At 36.7% G+C, this 19,642-nt stretch overlaps 1 protein-coding gene across 1 annotated transcript in view; it reads left to right on the plus strand.

Moving 5' to 3' along the window:
- The window catches only part of SLC2A13 (solute carrier family 2 member 13), a 270,634-nt gene that overhangs the window by 51,535 nt on the left and 199,457 nt on the right, over positions 1-19,642 (plus strand). The window contains exon 3 of the mRNA XM_081128412.1: positions 14,987-15,195. Within this exon, the coding sequence (XP_080984538.1) occupies positions 14,987-15,195 (209 nt within the window). The remainder of the gene's footprint in view (positions 1-14,986; positions 15,196-19,642) is intronic.

Consider the following 19,642-nt stretch of genomic DNA (forward strand, 5'->3'; position numbering starts at 1 on the left):
GAAGCCCTGTAGTGTGAAGAGCCAGTCATGTTTGGGCAACAGTGAGAAGTTTAGAGCAGCCAGGTGGAGGGCCGTGATTACTACCTGGGAGTAGGAGGGTGATGTGGAAAGGCTAGTCTTCAACGGGTATGAGTAGAACTTTCAATCCACTGCACTCTCTTTAACAGTACATTGAGTTTAAGTTTGTTTATTGAAAGTCTCAGAAAATAATTTTTTAAATAATATTACTTTGAGATGAAAAAAATTAATGAGCCTCCCTCCCCGATAATATTTTACAAGTTTAAAAATCTTGTCAATAAGGTGCTTTTTAGAATGATATTTAAAGAGGTTGATATTTCTAAACAAATTTATGCTGGGGCAAGTGTTCTTATAATGTAGTGCTAATAGATTAGTGGTGTTTGGCTCTATACAAAATATAGAATATGAAGCAGTCTTTGTTTTAATAATTTAAATATGCACTGGCCTTTTTTTTCTCAAAAATATCTTTTAATTGATTTCAGAGAGAGGAAGGGTGAGAGAGAAACATCAGTGATGAGAGAGTCATTGATTGGCTTTCTCCTGCATGCCCCTCCACTGGCGATCAAGCCCACAATCCGGGCACATGCCCTGACCGAGAATCAAACTGTGACCTCCTAGTTCATAGGTCGATGCTCAACCACTGAGTCACGCCGGCTGGTCTATGCAGTGGCCACTTTAAGAAAGATGGATTTGGCCCGGCTGGGCATGGCTCAGAGGTTGATCATCGACCTGGGATCCAGGTGATCGGGGTTCGATTCCCAGTCAGGGCACATGCCCGAGTTGTGGGCTCGATCAATGACTCTCATCATTGATGTTTCTGTCTCTCTCTCTCCCTCTCCTTTCCTCTCTCTGAAATCAATAAAGATATATTTTAAAAAAAAAAAAATAAGAAAGATGGGTTTGGTTAACAGCCTGATTACAAGTGAATACCTTAAATCTGAACATATTTATAATTTTGTTATTGACAGAATTAAAACATAGAACTGTTTATCATAAAGGTATCATAGTGTAGTGGGAGGAATAGGTTTAAGACTTTCTTTCATAGCACATGAATTAATTTAAGCTCTAATATCCTCATGTAGCTAGTACTTCAGCAGTTATATTAGTGTTCTTGCTAGGATTAAATGAGCTAATGGCTGTGAACATACATACCAATTCTTAAATGCGCCTAGGTGTTGTTTGCTGTTATCTCCAGAGAGTTTTGGGTTGACTCTGTGCTTCTTGCCTCTAAATCTGGCAATAAAAAGTTCTCTCATATTCAATTACCTGTATTTTCCAGGTAAAAAGTAAATATGGTTTACTGATGAGGGTGGTTTGTTTAAGAATACCCTTTCCTGAAGATAACCATTATAAACCATGGAGACAATATAAGAAACTATTTAAGACACTTGAGAGGTCCGGCTTTAAGGATAGATGGGAACTAAAGGGGATTTGAACCTTGAAGTGAATGGTTCATGGTGAGCGCTACATTTTTGGCTTTAATCCTGAGGGCAGCCCTCAACCCATAAAGCTGGACAGCTAGAAATTAAGCAGAAAACTATAGTTTTATTGATTTGTGGCATGAGTGGCTAGGGTTTGCGGTGGCCAGAACAGCTGGAATTTGAGGGGGGAAATCCAGAAAAGAATGATCCATAGAGAAGGAAACCTCCAAATCTGAATACTAATTCACCACAAATGTTTTTCTGACGCCTGAACTATGAATATACAGGAAAGATTCCATGGAGCCTGCAGAAAGTAACAGAAGATGGTAAAAGCTGAGAGATGTTATTTCCTGCCCATAGGAAAAGTAACATTTTTGGACTTTGAAACCTTCCAGGTTAGAGGAGCCAACAGCTTGAACTTTCCAGTAAGACCCCAGAAGAAACATGCCTTAGGAGTAAAGACTTTGTTACTTGACTAAGCATTTTTCCTGACACCACTTCAAAACTGAGAGTCACACTAACCAAGTCTAAAACCAAGCCTTTACAAGTTCAAGTGCCTGGTAGGACAGTGTCAACATTCTTCAGAAGAAGAGAAGAGATTCTGTAGTCCCTACATTTTATCATTCACAATACACAGAACACACAAAAAAATTGTTAGACAATGTGAATAAACAGAAAATGTGATCCATAAGTAAAAGAAAAATTGTCAGTATAGACAGACCTTAAGATGATGCAGATCTTGGAATTAGAAAAAGACTTGAAAAACAGCTACTATAAATGTGTTCAAGGACTTAATGGAAATGAGTCATATAGAGTAACCAGATGGGTAATTTCAGCTGAGAAATGCAAACTGTATATATCTGTATATATAAAGAACCAAATGAAAATTCTAAGCTGAAAGTACAATATCTGGAATTAGAATTTTAAATAAAAAAATTCAGTGGATGGGTTTAACATCAAATTAAAGATGACAGAAAGCAGGATCTGGAAACTTGAAGACAGACCTATAGACATTACCTAATCTGAAAGAGAAAATAATAAGGTGGGAAAGAAATAGACTCAGTGGCCTAGGGTACAACATTGAGTCGTCTTATATACATCTGATTAATACCAAGTGGTCTAATGTACATGTAATTGAAGCTCAAGGGAGAGAGAATGGGGCAAAGCATATGTAAAGAAATAATGTCTTCAAATTCCCCAAATTTGGTGAAAATGTTAATTACTGATTCAAGAACCACAGGATTCCAAGTAGGTAAAATACAAAGATGAGCATATCCAGACATATCATAATCAAATGAAGACAAAAGATACAGAAAAAATTAGGATCCAGGAGAAAAAAAGCACATTACATGAAGGGGAGCAGCTATACAAGTGACAGCGGACTTTACATTAGGAACAGTGGAGGGCAGGAGACAACGGGACGTCATCCTCAAAGAAAAAAATCAACCCAATAGAATATACTTCAAAAATACAGGTAAAATTATAAAAAACTTTCAGTTAAAGTAAAATTAAGAGACTCTCACCACCAGATCTCCTACAGTATAAGAAATGCTAAAGGAAATTCTTAAGACTGAAGGGAAATGATGCTAGATGAATACTCATCTATAATAAGGAAGAAGTCATAAATAGGAGGCTAAATATCAAGGGCTTTCTTTGTGTGTTTTTTTCTTCTCATTTTTTTCTAAAATCATATGACTGTTTACATTTAAATGTATTGTAGGGTTTATAGAGCATGTAGCTGTAAAACATAGGGTGTTCCCAAAAATGTATACACATACTTTGAATAATTATTAAAGGCAGTGTTTATTAAAATATATTTCATTTTCAAAATTGAGCTGTTAAAATGTGTATACATTATTTTGGGACTCCCTGTATATGACCACGATAGCACAGAAGTTGGGTCAGTACAGTAAATGGAAATTACACATGTTCATGAAGAATTACAATATTTAGGAAGCAAAGATGCATGTTTTTATCCCTAGAACAACCACTAGGATATATTATTAAAAAACAGAACTAAGAAGCCATTATAAGAATTAAAATGGAATACTTGAAATATTTGGATAAGCTGAACAAAGGCAAAAAAGGAAGAACACAAGAATAAATCACAGATGGGACAAACAGAAAGCAAGGAGCAGAATGGTAGATGTAAAACCCAGTTATAGCAACCAGTACATTAAATGTAAAAAATTATCAGCATGTACAAAAAGCATGACACAAATCTATATTGTCTGAAAGCGAGAGATTTTAAGTGTAACGCCATAGGTAGGTTAAAAAGTGAAAGAGTGGGAAAAGATATACTGTTCATACAGTCAGTATAAGAAAGCTGGTGTGGCTATATTAATAATTACACAACGTAGACTTCAAGACAAGTGGTATTATTAGAGATAAAGAGAGACATTCATAATGATAAAAGAGCCAGTTTACCAAAAGTAATAATGATAAAAAGTGTGCTTCATAATTCATCAACAGAAGTAGCAGAGGGTGGGTGCACAGCAATGTGAATGTACTTAATGCTACAGATTTGTACACCTAAAAATGATTAAAATGGTAAATGTTATTTATAGTTTAACACAATAATAAATTGCTAGAACTAAAGGAAGAAATAGACAAATACAGGCTCATAATGGAGAATTTTTAACTTTTTCTTAGCAACTAATAGGACAAGAAGACAAAAGTAAGGCTACAGAAAAACTGGACACCATTATTAACTGTCTTGTCATAATATTTGCCGACTGCTACATTTAACAGCTTTAGTACGTACTTTTTTTTAAGTCCAAATCAGACATTCTTTAAAATTGACCCTATCCTGGGTCATAAGATAAATTAATACATTTAAAATATGAAATCTTATAGAAGATGTCCTCTGACCACAGCAGAATTAAATTAGAAATCAATAACAATAAGATAGCCAGAAAAGCTTCAGGTACTTTGGAAATTAAAACATCTTGTTCTAAATAACTCATGGGTCTAAGGAGAAATCAAAAGGAAAATTAGAAAATAATTTTGAACTGAAAGAAAATACAGTATATCATAATTTGTGGAATGCAGCGTTAGCAGTGCTTAGAGGAAAATATAGTATAGCTAAAGTGATTATATTAGAAGACAAAATATCTAAGTTTCATGTTAAAAAGCTAGAAAAATGTGTGCATATTAAACTCAAAGAGAACAGATGGAATTAAATAATAAAGAATAGAAGTCAATGTAAAATAAAGCAGTCAGACAATAGAAAAAGTAAACATTGTTGGTGCTTTGAAAAGATAAGTAATTAAAAATATATTTTTTAAAATGTATTTTTCAGTTATAGTTGACATACCATATTACATTGGTTTCAGGCATACAATGTAGTTATTAGATATTTCTATACCTTACGAAGTGTTCACCTTGATAACCCACCTGGCACCATATATAGTTATTAAAATGTTTTTGACTATATTCCTTAGGCTGTACTCTACATTCTCATGATTATTTTCATAACTGACAGTTTGTACTTCTTAGTCTCTTTCACCTTTTTGCCAGTCCCCCAACTTCCCTCCCATCTGGTGATTATAAGTTAGTACTCTGTATCAATGAATTTGTTTCTGTTTTGAGTAATTTTTTTATTGAGATATAATTGACATAACATTAATTTCAGATGAACCACATAATGTTTTGATATTTGTATATATTGCAAAATGATCACTACAATAAATACAGTTAATATCCATCACCATACATAGTTAGAAAATTTTTTTCTTGGGATAAGAACTTTTAAGATCTACTCTTTAAGCATCTTCCAAATACGCAGTACAGTAGTATTAACTATGGTCACCATGCTGTATATTACATCCCTTGTGACTGACTTACTTTTTAACCAGAAGTTTGTACCTTTTGACCCCCTTCCCCCATTTTACTCACCCCTGCTGCCAGCCATCAATTGGTTCTCTGTACCTAGGAGCTTGTTGTTTTTTGTTTTCATTTTCTTAGTTTTCACATATAAGTGAAATCATACGGTATTTGTCTTTCTCTGACTTATTTCACTTAGCATTTGTGCAAATCACCATGTTGAAATTATTCAAAGGAGGAATACCTATATAAACAATCTCAATATATGCAGAGAAAACATTTCACAGACTAATATTCACTTACGGTGAAACCTTTCAGCAAAGTAGAAGAGTACTTTCTCAACCAATAAGGGCATGTGCAAAAAGCCTGCAGCCAACTTTATGCTCAGTGGCTTTGCCTGAATGCGCTCCCTTATGATCAGTTGCAAGGCAAAGATGTCCACTATCACCACTTACATTCATTCAAATGGACAAGTTGATTCTAAAAATTTTACAGAAAAGCAAAAGACCTAGAATTACCTAAACCATCTTGAAGAGCAGAGATGGAGGACTCAGTGTCTGATTACAAGACTTACTGTAAAGCTAACGTAATTAAGACAGTCTGGTAAGGATAGATAAATAAATCAGCGAAACAGAAGAAACTTAACATGGATAAATCTTTAAGGTATTATATTTGAAAAAAGATGGAAACAAAGGAATAGAATCTCCATGTTTCCATATGAACTTCATCTATATGCAAAATGAGCTGTGACTGGAAAGGGGGTTATAAGGGAATTTTTTGATATCATGGAAATGTTCTGTTTCTTGATTGGGATGGTAGTTACAAGGGTGTATATATTTCTCAAAACTCAGAATTGTAATCTTGGATCTCTTCATTTTATTGTATGCAAATTTTACCTAAATAAGTTAATTTGAACCTTATGTTGGCTCCCTCCATTATATTCCTTTTCTGCATTGCAATGAATAATTTATATGTTGTTTCTACCATGACACTTTTTCTAATAGCCTCTGTTGGAATAACTTCTCTCCTTACTCCTACACTATGCCTAAACCTCAGTCATAGCAACTAAACAATCCTGTTTTGTTTGATGATAACTAGAGTATAAGGAATGTCTGGTAATCGTTACTGTGTCTCCATAATCCCTAATCCAGAGCCCAGAGTTTTGCATATGGAAGATTCTTAGAGTTTGAAAAAAGAGGGTACATGTGTAGGTATGGTCGTGTGAGCATTACTTTCACCACTAGTACTGTGAATTTTGTGCAAGTCAGATGCATTTTGCCATGTGATTTAAAACTGTCTAATATCTGTGCAAAACACATTCATTTATTTCAGTAGTATCACAATTTATTCTGTCAAAGCAAGTATACCTGCTTCTACTATAATCACACTTTACATAACCGTGGCCATACCACCTACCTTATAACTGATATCTAAATTATTTTGATGGTTTCCCCCTAGCTACATAGATCATTAATATTTTTTTATGTTTATATATTTGGTGATGAATTTTTTTACCGTTTACACAGAAATATTCACTGTGTAGCACAAAAATTGCTCTTTTGCCGATCGTATATCACCTGCTTTTTACTTGAAAGATTTCATCTGTGACATACTGATGTTTTTTTCTTATGAACCTCCAGCTGTGATCTCATGTTTACTCTCTAGCTGCCATCAGATTATCAGGTGTATCAGTCATCGGCGTTGATGTTCTAATCTACATGGTCCTTGATGGCAGAGAAAATTAGCTTGCCAGACCTCAATTTGGCAGTGTTTTCTTATTTTACTTTCTTATCTGTTAAAATGGAGTTGTGAATCATGAACTGAAATTGAAAAATAGGTTATCAAATGAGTTGTTGTAACTATAGCAGGTGGCTAAATACAGTTATCTTTTTGCATCTAAAGCTTTTGCATTAAGTAGAAATAAACATATTACATAAATAATAATTTGTGTTTGGTGCCCATCATGTAAATATCTTGTAATTGATATATAATGATGCCCATATCTTTTCTAAATCCAAGAATAGAGTTATTTTAGTAAATTCATCACCAATGTGATTATTACTTAAGTATAAGAGACGTATATGAAGAAAAGTAAAAATCCATAGGAACACTGAACAATAAAGGTAGCTCTAGATGTAGCGCTGAAGGAACAGTGTTCTTGGACGTGGTTTGAAGGGGTTGGATTATGCACTTAATATACATTCAGAAGTTGTTAGCTGGATAAACAGCTCAGAAAGAACACAAGAAATTTAGCCTTAGTTTTCCAAGCAAACACAGTAAATCTTCATTAGGTAACTGATTCTAATCGCAGACATTTTTATTTTCAATGAGCTGTTTCTGGTGAGAAAAGGTTTAGAGTTTATTTGTTTTATAGTTGTAAGTGAAAGGATGCCAGTTTGAAACTGTAGAGTTTTAAAGAGTAAAGCATAGCATCTTAATATGTCTACTACTCTTCGAGCTTATTGGAGCTATTCAGAATGGGCAAACATGGACATGGTATGTAAATCAGTAACAGATACAAACAGAATGCTAGCTAGAAGACAGAGGGAGTGAATAAAACTATTAGAATTACAAATACAGTTTTGTTACTTGTTTTTTTTTCCTTTGTTTTGACAGTATTGGGTATTAGAGAATATTGCTAAAAGCCCTCATTGTACTCAGGACAAAGTTTCAGAGGTTGTCACTGAGCTAATCTTAATGTTTCAAAAATAGAAATATTCTCTGTGACTAGAAAAATACCAGGTGGAGATATGGTTTGAAAATGTATACTTTCGGCAACATGAGGTTGGGAGACAAGAAAATAGTTATTGAACTGTACCTTAATTCTCTCATGGCCTATTCAGAGGAAAATTGGCTGAATGACTGCTGTGTCCAAAAAAAACCTTTATTGTGCTTTTCAGAGTGGAAGTGTCTTTCCTTAGTAGAATTCAGCGCCTCAAGAGCTATAAAAACAAATGCATACAATTTGTTTTAAATATAACACATTGTAATACAGTTCCCTTAGCTATAGTGGTTTTTCTTTTATAGCTTGACTTACAATTAAAACCATAAATCATATAGCTCTTCTATTGTAAGGCATTAGCAAACGTCATTGGGAATTTGAGGAAGAAAAGAACAGAGGGGAGAAGAGAAATAATCAGGATGCAGATGCAGGGTATAATTCCTTATGCACAGTTCCTTTTGGAAGGAGAGAGGCTTGGGGTGGCCGGTGGGAGATGGAGATTGAAAAACAAAGTATAGAGAAAAACAACTTTAGATCTATAGTGTTTGTTATAGTATAAAATATTTTTAAAAGATCAGGTCTCAGGTCAAAATTTTTTTTGCTCCCAGTCATCTTTTCAACTTTCTACTTCCTTGTTACCTACATTTTACGTGAAAAGTTTATCTATGAATATTAAAGACAAAAAAAAATAATAAAAATTCAGTTTGGCACTGTGTCAAAGCAAGCAACACGTTTACCCTTACAAATGAGATTCTTTAGCCTGATATTCAACTCTTCTCATAGTATCACAGTGGTGTCAAGAGAATAATAGTAAGATATTCCGTTTGCCACCAGAGGGTCTCTATTGGTTAAATCCAGCTTGCAGTTCCCCAGCCAGTGGGTGCTTCTGTGTCAGGTGCTGCACTTGGTATGATTGGGGGTGACTGCTCCCAGCTAGACCCTTTGCCCTGTCACTCTCCAGTGCTCTACTGCATTTAACAGAGGTCAGTCGACAATAAAACTTCTGAAAGGATTCTCAAAAGTCTTTGAACATGAGATTAAGGTAAATTAATGCCCCCTTTTATGAATTCTCCAGAATTAAGTTAACTACTCCCTAAACTAAGCTTGACTTAACAGTAAACACTTGGAGGAGCCAGACTGCCTCGATTTTCATCCTGGCTCCACTGCATGCTAGGCCTGTGTCTTCCTTGTAACTTGTTAGCCTTTAATGGGGACAGTAATGGTGCCCACCTCATGGGGGTGTTGTGAAGATAAATGAGTTAAGGTAATGAATAGTGCTTGGCGTATGAAACTGAAGCTGTTATTAGCTATTACTCTGGCTGTTATTGTTAAATGATTCCATGTCCAAGATGAGTTTGTACCTTCAAGTAGATTTTCATGTATTCAGAGTGTAATCATCACCCTTATAGAACTATTAGAGAGTAAGTAACATGTCTATTGTGTTATCAGTAGACCATGTCATCAGATAATCATGTTATTTCCGTTCAGAGAAGGGGGACAATTATGAACTGGACAATTCTGTCTGAAATGGCCATCTGTTAGAGGACACTGGTCTTTAGCTTCATAGGTCAGAGCATATGACTCCTTTAAAACAAGAATGATGGCAGATGTCCAGTTCAGTGAACGATCTGTCTGGCTGTGTGTCGGGTACCTGGCCCTCAGCAGCAGCAGGTCTGCCCAGCCACAGGGGGAGTGCTGGCACCCAGGAGTGCAGGCTCTTCGATTCGCAGAGCTTCAGTTCTTGGCTCTGGGAGGAAGGCTTAACCTGAGGTGAAATAGCTGGGCTTGTCTCCGTTGCTGATGGCTGGCCCGACCACACCATTTGAAAGCATTGCTCACTGGTGGAGGGTCTGTCCTTCATCTCCTGGTGGGCAGGTGCTGGCTCGACCAGAAAATAGCTCATTTGTTACTTTCAGTTGAGAAAGTTTAAAAGTCAGTGTTCAGTGAGTGATCATGACGCCAAAGAACATTCTAAAGATTTTTGGAACTCAGGAAAGCTTGATATCTTTGCTAGAGCCAACCTTCCCCTTCCTGTGTGCTCTTTTACCTCCAGAAGGCCACTGGCTTTTGCCTAAGGCATGGCCTTTGGGTGCTCATTGCTCCCTTTCACCCCAAGGGTTTTTAAATCACTTAGATCACTGGTTCTCAGCCCCGAGTGCACATTAGCACGGCCCAGGAGCTTTTAATAAAGTGGAGTGCCCTGGGACTGGAGCCCAGACCAATTAATCAAAATTCCTGGTTGGTAGAGCCTGGACACTAGTGTGTTTTAAAAGCCCCCTGGGTGATTCTCATGTGAAGCCAGGGTTTAGCACCCTTGACTTAATAATAACGAGATTCCCCCATCTATGCAGGGGACTACTTGTTTGCCTGGGGATTAACTGCCCTGGTTTATCAGCATACTCTTTGTCGTATCCGTATACACATTACCCTTTATCTGGTCCTGATTTCCTTGGATTTAGAGGACTGATGGTGAATCATTGATACTGTCTTAACTAAGTCTGTAGAGTTCCTGCTCTTTTAGTTGCATGATAAAATTCTCATCATTGCTACAGCAAAGCAACCTTTCATTTTTCTCCAATCTGCACATCATCAGAGGAATGTTTTTTCCTCAAGAAAGAAATGGGTTGGTTCTCTTTAATGAAAGTTTGCGTGGATGTTAGAGCCAAGATAGACAAGTTGCATTGAATTGATTAAGGGGGACAGAGTCAGGGAGGTGAAAACATTTCTTGCTAAGCATCTTTTCCATTTTAGGTACCAACTGAATGGTTTCACCTAACTATCCCGGCTGTCCTATGAAATAGACACTGTCACCTGTGCATTAAAGTGTTAAGTATCTTGACCAGGGTTTTGTGGTTAGAATGACCAAAGCTGAAGTGTAACCCAGGTCTGTTCCTCTGGTCTCTCTATCACAAACCACAGCTGTCTTTCATCCCCCCACTCATCTTGTGTATTTGGTCTCTACAAAGCCATGGAAATCTATTCCCATCAAAATATCTTCTTTTTTTTTTTTTTTTATGCCTTCAGGAACATGTTTATTGTGTTTGAGATGATACATCAGGTACCTAATCAAACTCTCTTTACCACGAATGGTAATTAAAATGTAGTAAAAATAAGTTCCTTTGTTTTACTTGTAGAAGAGAAACATTAGGATGTAACTGTGTTAAACATGTTTTATCTTGAGTAGTCTCTGGAATCAGGCTTCAATATTCTTAAAGGTTGGCAGCAGGGTGGGAGTTCCTTTTCCCCATCCTAGCATTAGGGAGTTGAATTATAAATTTCAGACCTAGATTCTTGGCACATAACAGATTTCAAATGCAGGAGAGCTAAAGTATTCTTTCTTCTGTAGCTGGCTTAAGAAACATAGGCTAGCTGATACGTATGTTTGCATTTTACTCTTTGTCTTTTCCCTTTTATTTTTTCTTTTAGTTTTAAAAAATATTGTGTTCTAGGATTAAATAGTGAGTAGTAAGTGTGAAGTACTATGTGAGCATCTTTGGGCCCGAAAATGGTTCAGTTTCTATGTTCATTTCAAGTGCTCCTTTGAAGGATTCTGTGCAGCTCTTTCATCTTAACTTACGCTGAAGGGAGTTTGGAGAAGAGAAGGGAAGATCATAAAAGGGGGTAGAGAAACAAAACATAAAGGCTTTCATTTTTAGGACTTTTAAAATTTAAGATTTATTTCCTAATCTAGTATATTTGGTGTTTATCTTTCTATTGCTTTTCTTTTAAATAATTGGCAATACAATTTTGTATAACCTTTTCTTTAAGAGAGTACAACCGCATAGAAATTTCATTAATTTACAGCAGTGATTTTCAGCCTTTTTCATCTCATGGCACACACAAACTAAGTGCTAGAATTTTGCAGGACACCAACAAATATATTATGTATTTTGCTGAGCTGACAAAATAAGTGTAATTTTTATTCATTCACACTGGACAGCTATTGTTGTGTTGGCTGCTGTTGTTTTTTTAACTTGACAATCTAAGGGAAAAGAGGTCAGTGCTCCTGACTAGTCAGCTGTTGCATGTTTTAAAAGTTCTTGGAGGCACACTGGTTGGAAATCACTGATTTACAGTAATAAAACCTACTTTTAAGTAATAGATTTGGTTATACCGGTAAACATTTTAAGGGGAAGAGACCAGAAATATGCATTTCTTTGAGCTGATCTCTCTAGCTCTCATCTGAAGAGTCTTAGGAAGCTTTCTTTAGGTGAGTCATCTTCAGAATAACAAATGGTTTCATTGGAACGATTTACTGTGCCAGTAAGTTTGCACAGCTAAATGATCCAGAAGAGCTGCTGCCTAAGAGGTTGCTATGTGAGTGTGAAGCACAGTTATTTTCTATTTAGTTCATACGGAAAGTTGAGATATATAAAACATTTACTAAGTTTTTATTGTGTTCAAGATACTTCGTTAGTTGCTGTGCTGAGTACAAAGTTAATATGCAGTCAAGTGGGGTAGGTAAATAGGTTATTATAATATAAGGCACAGTGACATAAATTGAGGTTAAAACACTGTGTTCGAAGGTGAGCAGAGGAAGGAGTGATCCACTGTTATCACTCATGGCTTAAAATATAAAACACTTTTAATAAGATTTATTTTAATACTGGAGGCCAAGTGATTCATTTATCAGTCATTCATAAACCCTTTGTTTACTTTCTACATCTTAGTTAATTTTTCTGTTTCCATCTGTAGTTTTAGCTACTGTTTGGAGTAGGAGTTATTCCTAATACCCATGTGACAATTGTATTTTTCCCTTGCTGCTTATGAATTAAAATGAAATTGCTTTAAAAATAATGGACTTTTTCACAAGATATATATCTGGAGCTTCCAAGGCTGCTATACTTTGTGAAAGGTTAAGGTTGGTGGTGCATGGGCTGGCTAAATAGCCATCTCAGATAGGTGAATAAAGAAAAATTGAATTTATTTAATTAAAAGGGGGTGGGGGTATCCAAAGGGAATGGCTCCGCGGCACTGAGTCAAAGAGTATTGGGTCCATGATGGGAGCAAATATATACAGTGGTGCCTCGGTTTTCAAACGTCTCCGTTGGCGAACATACGGTTTCTGAACGCTGTAAACCTAGAAGGAAATGCTTTGGTTTTCGAACACACCTTGGAAGTGGAACGTGCCCCGCGGCTTCCACTGAGGGCAGGATCCTGAGGCCCAGCTGTCGGCTGTGGGTCCCTCGATTTTCCAACGTTTCAGAGCCCGAACGGGCTCCCGGAGCGGATCACATTCGAAAACCGAGGCACCGCTGTACTTAGGACAGTGAGACAAGGAAGAGCACGGAAGAAGCATCAGGAGAGCCTAGGCTGGGCTGCTTTGGCTCACTGGGAAGTTAGGGAAAAGGGGGCCTTGGAGACAGGTTCAGGGGTTAGCCCAGGATGAGCTGCCACTGCCCATTGCTCCCCCGGTTGCAAGTCTCTTGAGGTCCCCTCAGAGGGAAGAAGGGGGATGGAGATGGGCAGTGCCAGGGGAGCATGCACTGAGTTCTTTGTCCTGAATGTATTTATCTCTTTCTAGCAGGTGGAAATCTTACTAGAGGTCTCAGGAGTGTCAATAGAATATTCATCAGCTTTCCAGGATAGTAGTCTCCACTGATTGTTCAGTGCCAGGGCAGGGGGTCATTAGTCAATGTAGCTGGTCCTGAGGCAGCCACTGTGCCCTTTGTTTGGTTTTGCCTCTGTTCTGGGCCTGGAGCTGAAATACAGCTGAGGCCTAGCGTTACCTTTAGGGAGGAAGACTCAGGGGGTCTAAACCGCATGAGCAGCAATATGCTGGGGGAGGATAGGTTACCCTGGGGACAGGTTCTTGTTTTCCCAGTTTTGCCCCTTGCTAAGCAGCTGGGGCTTCCCGCCCTGGTGAGTTTCTGTACCCGAGTTTCTATACCTGGGTTTCTGTACCTGGCCCATCTAACTCCTTGTGGTTAATGTAGTTTAAATGTGAGAATAGCTTTGAAAGGGTATTGAGTTAGGGGACTTCTCATTGGTTTATCAGCATCCACGAGCATGATTGTTATGTAATTGGAGTTGGTCTTCTGAACTCTACCGTCATGAATCTACTATGGAACATACCCAGGGAACTTGTATCAACAGAAAACATCCAGGGTGTCCTAGATTCATAGAAGTTTTCAGTTGAAAGAGACTTTGAAGTTTACCTAATCTAACCCCTCAGTTTGTAAAGATCGAGTCCTAGAGATGTTAGGAGATCAGTCTGATGGTCAGAATAATTTAGAGAGATCTTTCATATTGATGGACTCGTATTACTATTTTTGTTATTTCTCTAATGGTTTTAAAATGATATTTTATTTGCTGTGTAGAATTTTGCCAGCCATTAAAAACAGACATTTTAAAAAGATGACATGTAACTTAAAACAACATGAGCAGGAGTTGGTGGTGGTGGTGGTGTTGTTTGCATTTCCATCTTTTTAATAAAGATTATTTGCTTCCAGCTCCATCCTTTTAATCCTGTAGGCTTCTACCCCTTAGTTAATGAGGGTGAACATGATGGCTTGATGGCAAAATGAAATCATAACTAATTATTCACAGAGCAGAACTAACTAAAATCAACTTGGCATTTTATTGAAAAGTGTGCCTTTTAAACAGGTCAGAGAGCTTTGTCTTAATCCCATTTTATATTATAGAGTGCAGGATTATACCGCACACATTGGGTAGGGTTGATGACTGGTGTTCTGCGTCCTGCGTTGGGTTCAGAACACATGTGCGTAACTATCGCGACTTTCACCCGTTCCTTTTCATCATAATTTGTATGAGACATAGAGAACAATCAGACTTTTCTCGTTTTTTCACTTTCTCACTACAGCATAAAAATATCGTTTTCTCTGGTGATACACACACACGTCATAAATATATAATAAAAAGAAAATATCACACATGTAATAAAAAGAAAGTCATTCTCACTAATTTAGCCTTAGCTGTTATTCCCAATGCGGTGCTAATAAGGCCACATTCTACAATAACATGTGGGTTTTTTTTGCAGGTACATGCTGGGACTTGCAGCGGTTCCAGCAGTCATACAGTTCTTTGGCTTTCTCTTTTTGCCTGAAAGCCCTCGATGGCTTATTCAGAAAGGACAGACTCAGAAGGCCCGGAGAATTTTGTCCCAGATGCGCGGTAACCAGACCATCGATGAAGAATACGACAGCATCAAGAACAACATTGAGGAAGAGGAGAAGGAGGTTGGTTCAGGTATGTGGATTTTGTACTTACGTGAATTTTAAAACTACACGGCGGTTTATTTGGAAATTATATTCTAGTATTATTTAATATCTCTAAATTATGTAGTCTTTATGTGTGTATAACCAAAAAATATATTTTCATTTTTAAAGCAACATAGTAATGTTATAATAGAATGAAGAAAAATTCCCCCATAATGCTACTATCCTCACAGAATTACTATTTTAATTTTTGTATAGTCTCTCCCAGGCTTTCTAAATTGGATATACTTGACATAGTGTCATTATTTTGTGTATATGGGTATTTTTTGAGTACATGTTTATTTTAGTTTATTATTTTAATTTTTTTTTATTAAAAACTTTTAATGTTTACACTATTGCAGATGTCCCCCATTCCCGCCCCTCTTTGCCTACCTCGACCCATTCCCGAGTGCCCCTCCCCTGGCCTTCCCTACACTATTCCCCTCGTCCGTGGGGTGTGCATATATGTTCTTTAGCTAATCCCGTCACCTGCTTTATCCAGCCGCCCCCACCCATCCTCTCTGGCACCCACCAGTCTGTTCCATGTATCCATGTTTCTGGTTCCATTCTGTTCATCAGTTTATTTTGTTCATTAGACTCTGTGTTAGTGAGATCGTGTGATATTTGTCTTTTACTGACTGGCTTATTTTGATTAGCGTAATACTCTCTAAGTCCACCCATGCTGTCGCAAAGGATAAGAGAGCCTTCATTTTTACGGCCGTGTAGTATTCCATTGTGTATATGTGCCACAGCTTTTTTATCTACTGATCTGCTGTTGGGCACTTGGGCTGTTCCCAGATCTTGGCTATTGTAAATAATGCTGCTATGAACATCGGCCTGCATATATTCTTTCTAATTGCTGTTTCGGGATTCTTAGGATATATCCCCAGAAGTGGGAACACTGGGTCAAAAGGCAGCTCCATCTTTAAATTTTTGGGGAAACTCCATACTGTTTTCCATAGTGGCTGCACCAGTCTGCATTCCCATCAGCAGTGTACTAGGGTTCCCCTTTCTCTACACCCTCGCCAGCACTTACTGTTTGATTTACTGATAGTAGCCACTCTGGCAGGTGTGAGGTGATACCTCATTGTAGGTTTTTGGTTTTTTTAAAAAATATTTTTATTGTTGACTTAATTTGCATCTCTCTGATGATTAGTAACATTAAGCATTTTTTGATATGTCCATTAGCCATCTGTATGCCCTCTTTAGAGAAGTATCTATTCAGATCTTTGCCCATCTTTCAATTGGATTGTTTGTCTTCCTGGCGTTGAGTTCTGTAAGTTCTTTATATATTTTGGAAATTAACCCTTTATGGGATGAATCATTGGTGAATATGTTCTCCCATGCTGTGAATTCTCTTTTCATTTTGTTGATGGTTTCTTTTGCTGAGCAGGAGCTTTTTAGCTTGATGTAGTCCCCTTTGTTTATCTTTTCCTGAGCATCTCTTGCCCTCGGACACATATTGGCAAGAATATTGCTGTGAGAGATGTCTGAGATTTTACTACCTACGTTTTCTTCTAGGATTTTTATGGTTTTGTGACTTACATTTAAGTTTTTTATCCATTTTGAATTTATTCTTGAGTATGGTATAAGATGATAAGTACTCCAGTTTCAGTTTTTGCATGTACCTGTCCAATTTTTTCAACATCATTTATTGAATAGGCTGTCTTTACTACATTGTATGCTCTTGTCTCCTTTGTCCAATATTAAATGTCCATAATGGTGTGGACAATTTCTGGGCTCTCTGTTCTGTTCCATTAGTCTATATGCCTGTTCTTGTGCCAATACTACAATGGCCTTGTTGTTTAGTTTGATATCTGGTATTGTGATACCTCCAACTTTGTTCTTCTTAAGATTGCTGAGGCTATTTGGTGTCTTTTTTCATTCTATATAAATTTTTGTAATATTTTTTCTAGGTCTTTGAAATATATGCCGTTGGTATTTTAATAGGAATTGCATTGAATCTATAGGTTGCTTTGGGTAGTATCACATTTTAATGATGTTAATTCTTCCAATCTATAAACATGGTATATGCTTCTACTTATTTGTATCTCTCTTAATTTCTTTCTTCAATATCTTGTAGTTTTCCTAGTACAGGTCTTTTACCTCCTTGGTTAAATTTATTCCTAGGTGCCTGATTTTTTGTTGTTGCAATAGTAAATGGGGTTATTTTCTTAGTTTTTCTTTCTTATATTTCATTATTGGTAAAAATGCCATTGATTTCTGGATATTGATTTTGTGTCCTGCAACTTTGTTGAATTCATTTATTAGATCTGGTAGTTTTTTGGTGGAGTCTTTAGGGTTTTCTATGTACAATATCATGGCATCTGCAAATAAGGACAGTTTTACTTCTTCCTTTCCAGTTTGGATACCTTTTATTTCTTCTTCTTGTCTGATTGCTGTGGCTAGGACTTCATTACTATGTTGAATAAGAGTGGTGAAAGTGGACATCCCTGCCTTGTTCCCAATCTTAAGGGAAAAGCTTTTAGTTTTTGCCCATTGAGCATGTTTATTTTATATATAAACTTGTCATATATAAAGATACATATGCATTATTGATTTCCCATATTAATTAAAAATTTATGTGAACTGTCAAATCATTTAAGTAAAATTAAATATTTGTTTATATGTTGCATTAATTTCCGTATTAATTTTTATAAAGAATGAGAATACCTTCATTCTTTAGTTTTGGAATCATTCTGTGTTTTCCTGTTTAGTTGACCATCTAATTTAATTGTGCCATGTCAGAAATCCAAAAGGGGGAAGTTTCTAGTTAATGTATGTTGGTGAACTTATTTTCAGAGAAGTCATCATGTAGGGATTTACAAAATTCTCAGGCAGGATCTATAATCCTGACACGCTGATTTGGGTAAGCGATTTATAGGATGCAAATGATGGGGAAAGGGAGACATTTTACAATACATTTTTCAACAACAGCCTGCAGGATTCACATTTCCCAAAATTGTTTTGCTTTCTCTTGACCTTCCTTTTGTCTTAATTGGTAGCTTCAATGAAGATGCTGACTTATATTACTCACATTATTTTTTATACCTGAGAAAATGCCAAACACACACCTCTTTGTTGATATATGTCATACACACACTTGGAAGGTCTGTTCCCTCACCTTTTTCTATGATTTTTGGTGGAGCTGAAGATTGTGCTTTCCTGAAACAATAGAATGAACACTGTAGAAGCTGGCTACTATGTTAGCCACACATGGCTTGACTTAATTTTATTGAAAGTGCAGTAGTATGATGTGATAAACTTCTTGCTCAAACCAAAGCCCCAACTAATTGTCCGCCCATTCTAGGTGAAGGTCATTTTTTAAAGTTTCATAGCGCATACCATTCTCAGCATTTCCTGAATAGCACATTAGTGCAAATATAAAAGGGAATTTTGCTTTAACAAAGTAATATACTTTTACGGAATGCAACATTATGTTAAGTTTAAAAGTATGATTTTAAATGTCTATTTAAATTACAAATTACTTCTTTATGCTCCTGTCTAAATTCCTCTCAGCAGTAGCTTGAATGAAATAGGTTTTCATATTAATTGTTCTACATGAAACCTGTGGGCTAATAATGTGTGAGTGAAAAACTTTTCAGAGTACTAGGTTATTAAATACTACTTAGAACAAAAGTTTTCATTAATGTAAGGGATAAGAAAAACAATTTAATAAAAAAAAAGCCTTCTTGTTTAACAATAGGAATACCATTGATTTTACTATAAAGCACTCAGCATGCATCTTCATTTTGACCACTTAAAAATCAGTCTGATGGTCTAGCCATGCACTGTTGACGACACACACTGTGTGTGGGTCCTGTGACTATTTGGAATGTATAACCAAATGGATTTTTTTAGAAACTGGAGTTACATAGGATTGCAATTATCTGCATCTGCTTTAGTTTTTATCAGAAGTCTTTGGGAGCTAAAGAAGGCATTATTTCTTGGGTGTAGATAAAATTTTTAGCTATTTTACCTATTTCCTAAGATTGCTTTATACACACTTTTGGCACAGGTCTTAAAAAATGCTGTTACCCACTGAATCCTAATAATATTTGTCTCATGCTTGGGTAATTATTCTAAAGTTTGTAACTAATGAGATTAATAATTTATCCATTTGTGGATTTGTATTATTTGAGTACTATCATCTTGCTTCATTTCAAAACTAATCTCATACTCTTTTTTTTAAAAGCACCGTTTTAATAGGTTCATGGCCTGAGTGCAGACACACAGAAAATGCCAGTGTTTATATGGCAGCAGTGATATGGGGCCTTGTTCTTATGATTGAGAAATCCGGCCACAGGAAAACATGGTCTGCACATGTATGAGTTTTATCCCAGCATTGTTGTGTCCAGGAGCAAGACTCTGTACCGCGTTCATTGGAAAATAGAGGCTGCTAGGGTTTGTGCTAACAAACTGGTAGGGTCCTGGCCCTC

This window comes from Miniopterus schreibersii (genome assembly GCF_964146895.1).
Source record: "Miniopterus schreibersii genome assembly, chromosome: 2".
NCBI classification, from domain to species: Eukaryota; Metazoa; Chordata; class Mammalia; order Chiroptera; family Miniopteridae; genus Miniopterus; species Miniopterus schreibersii.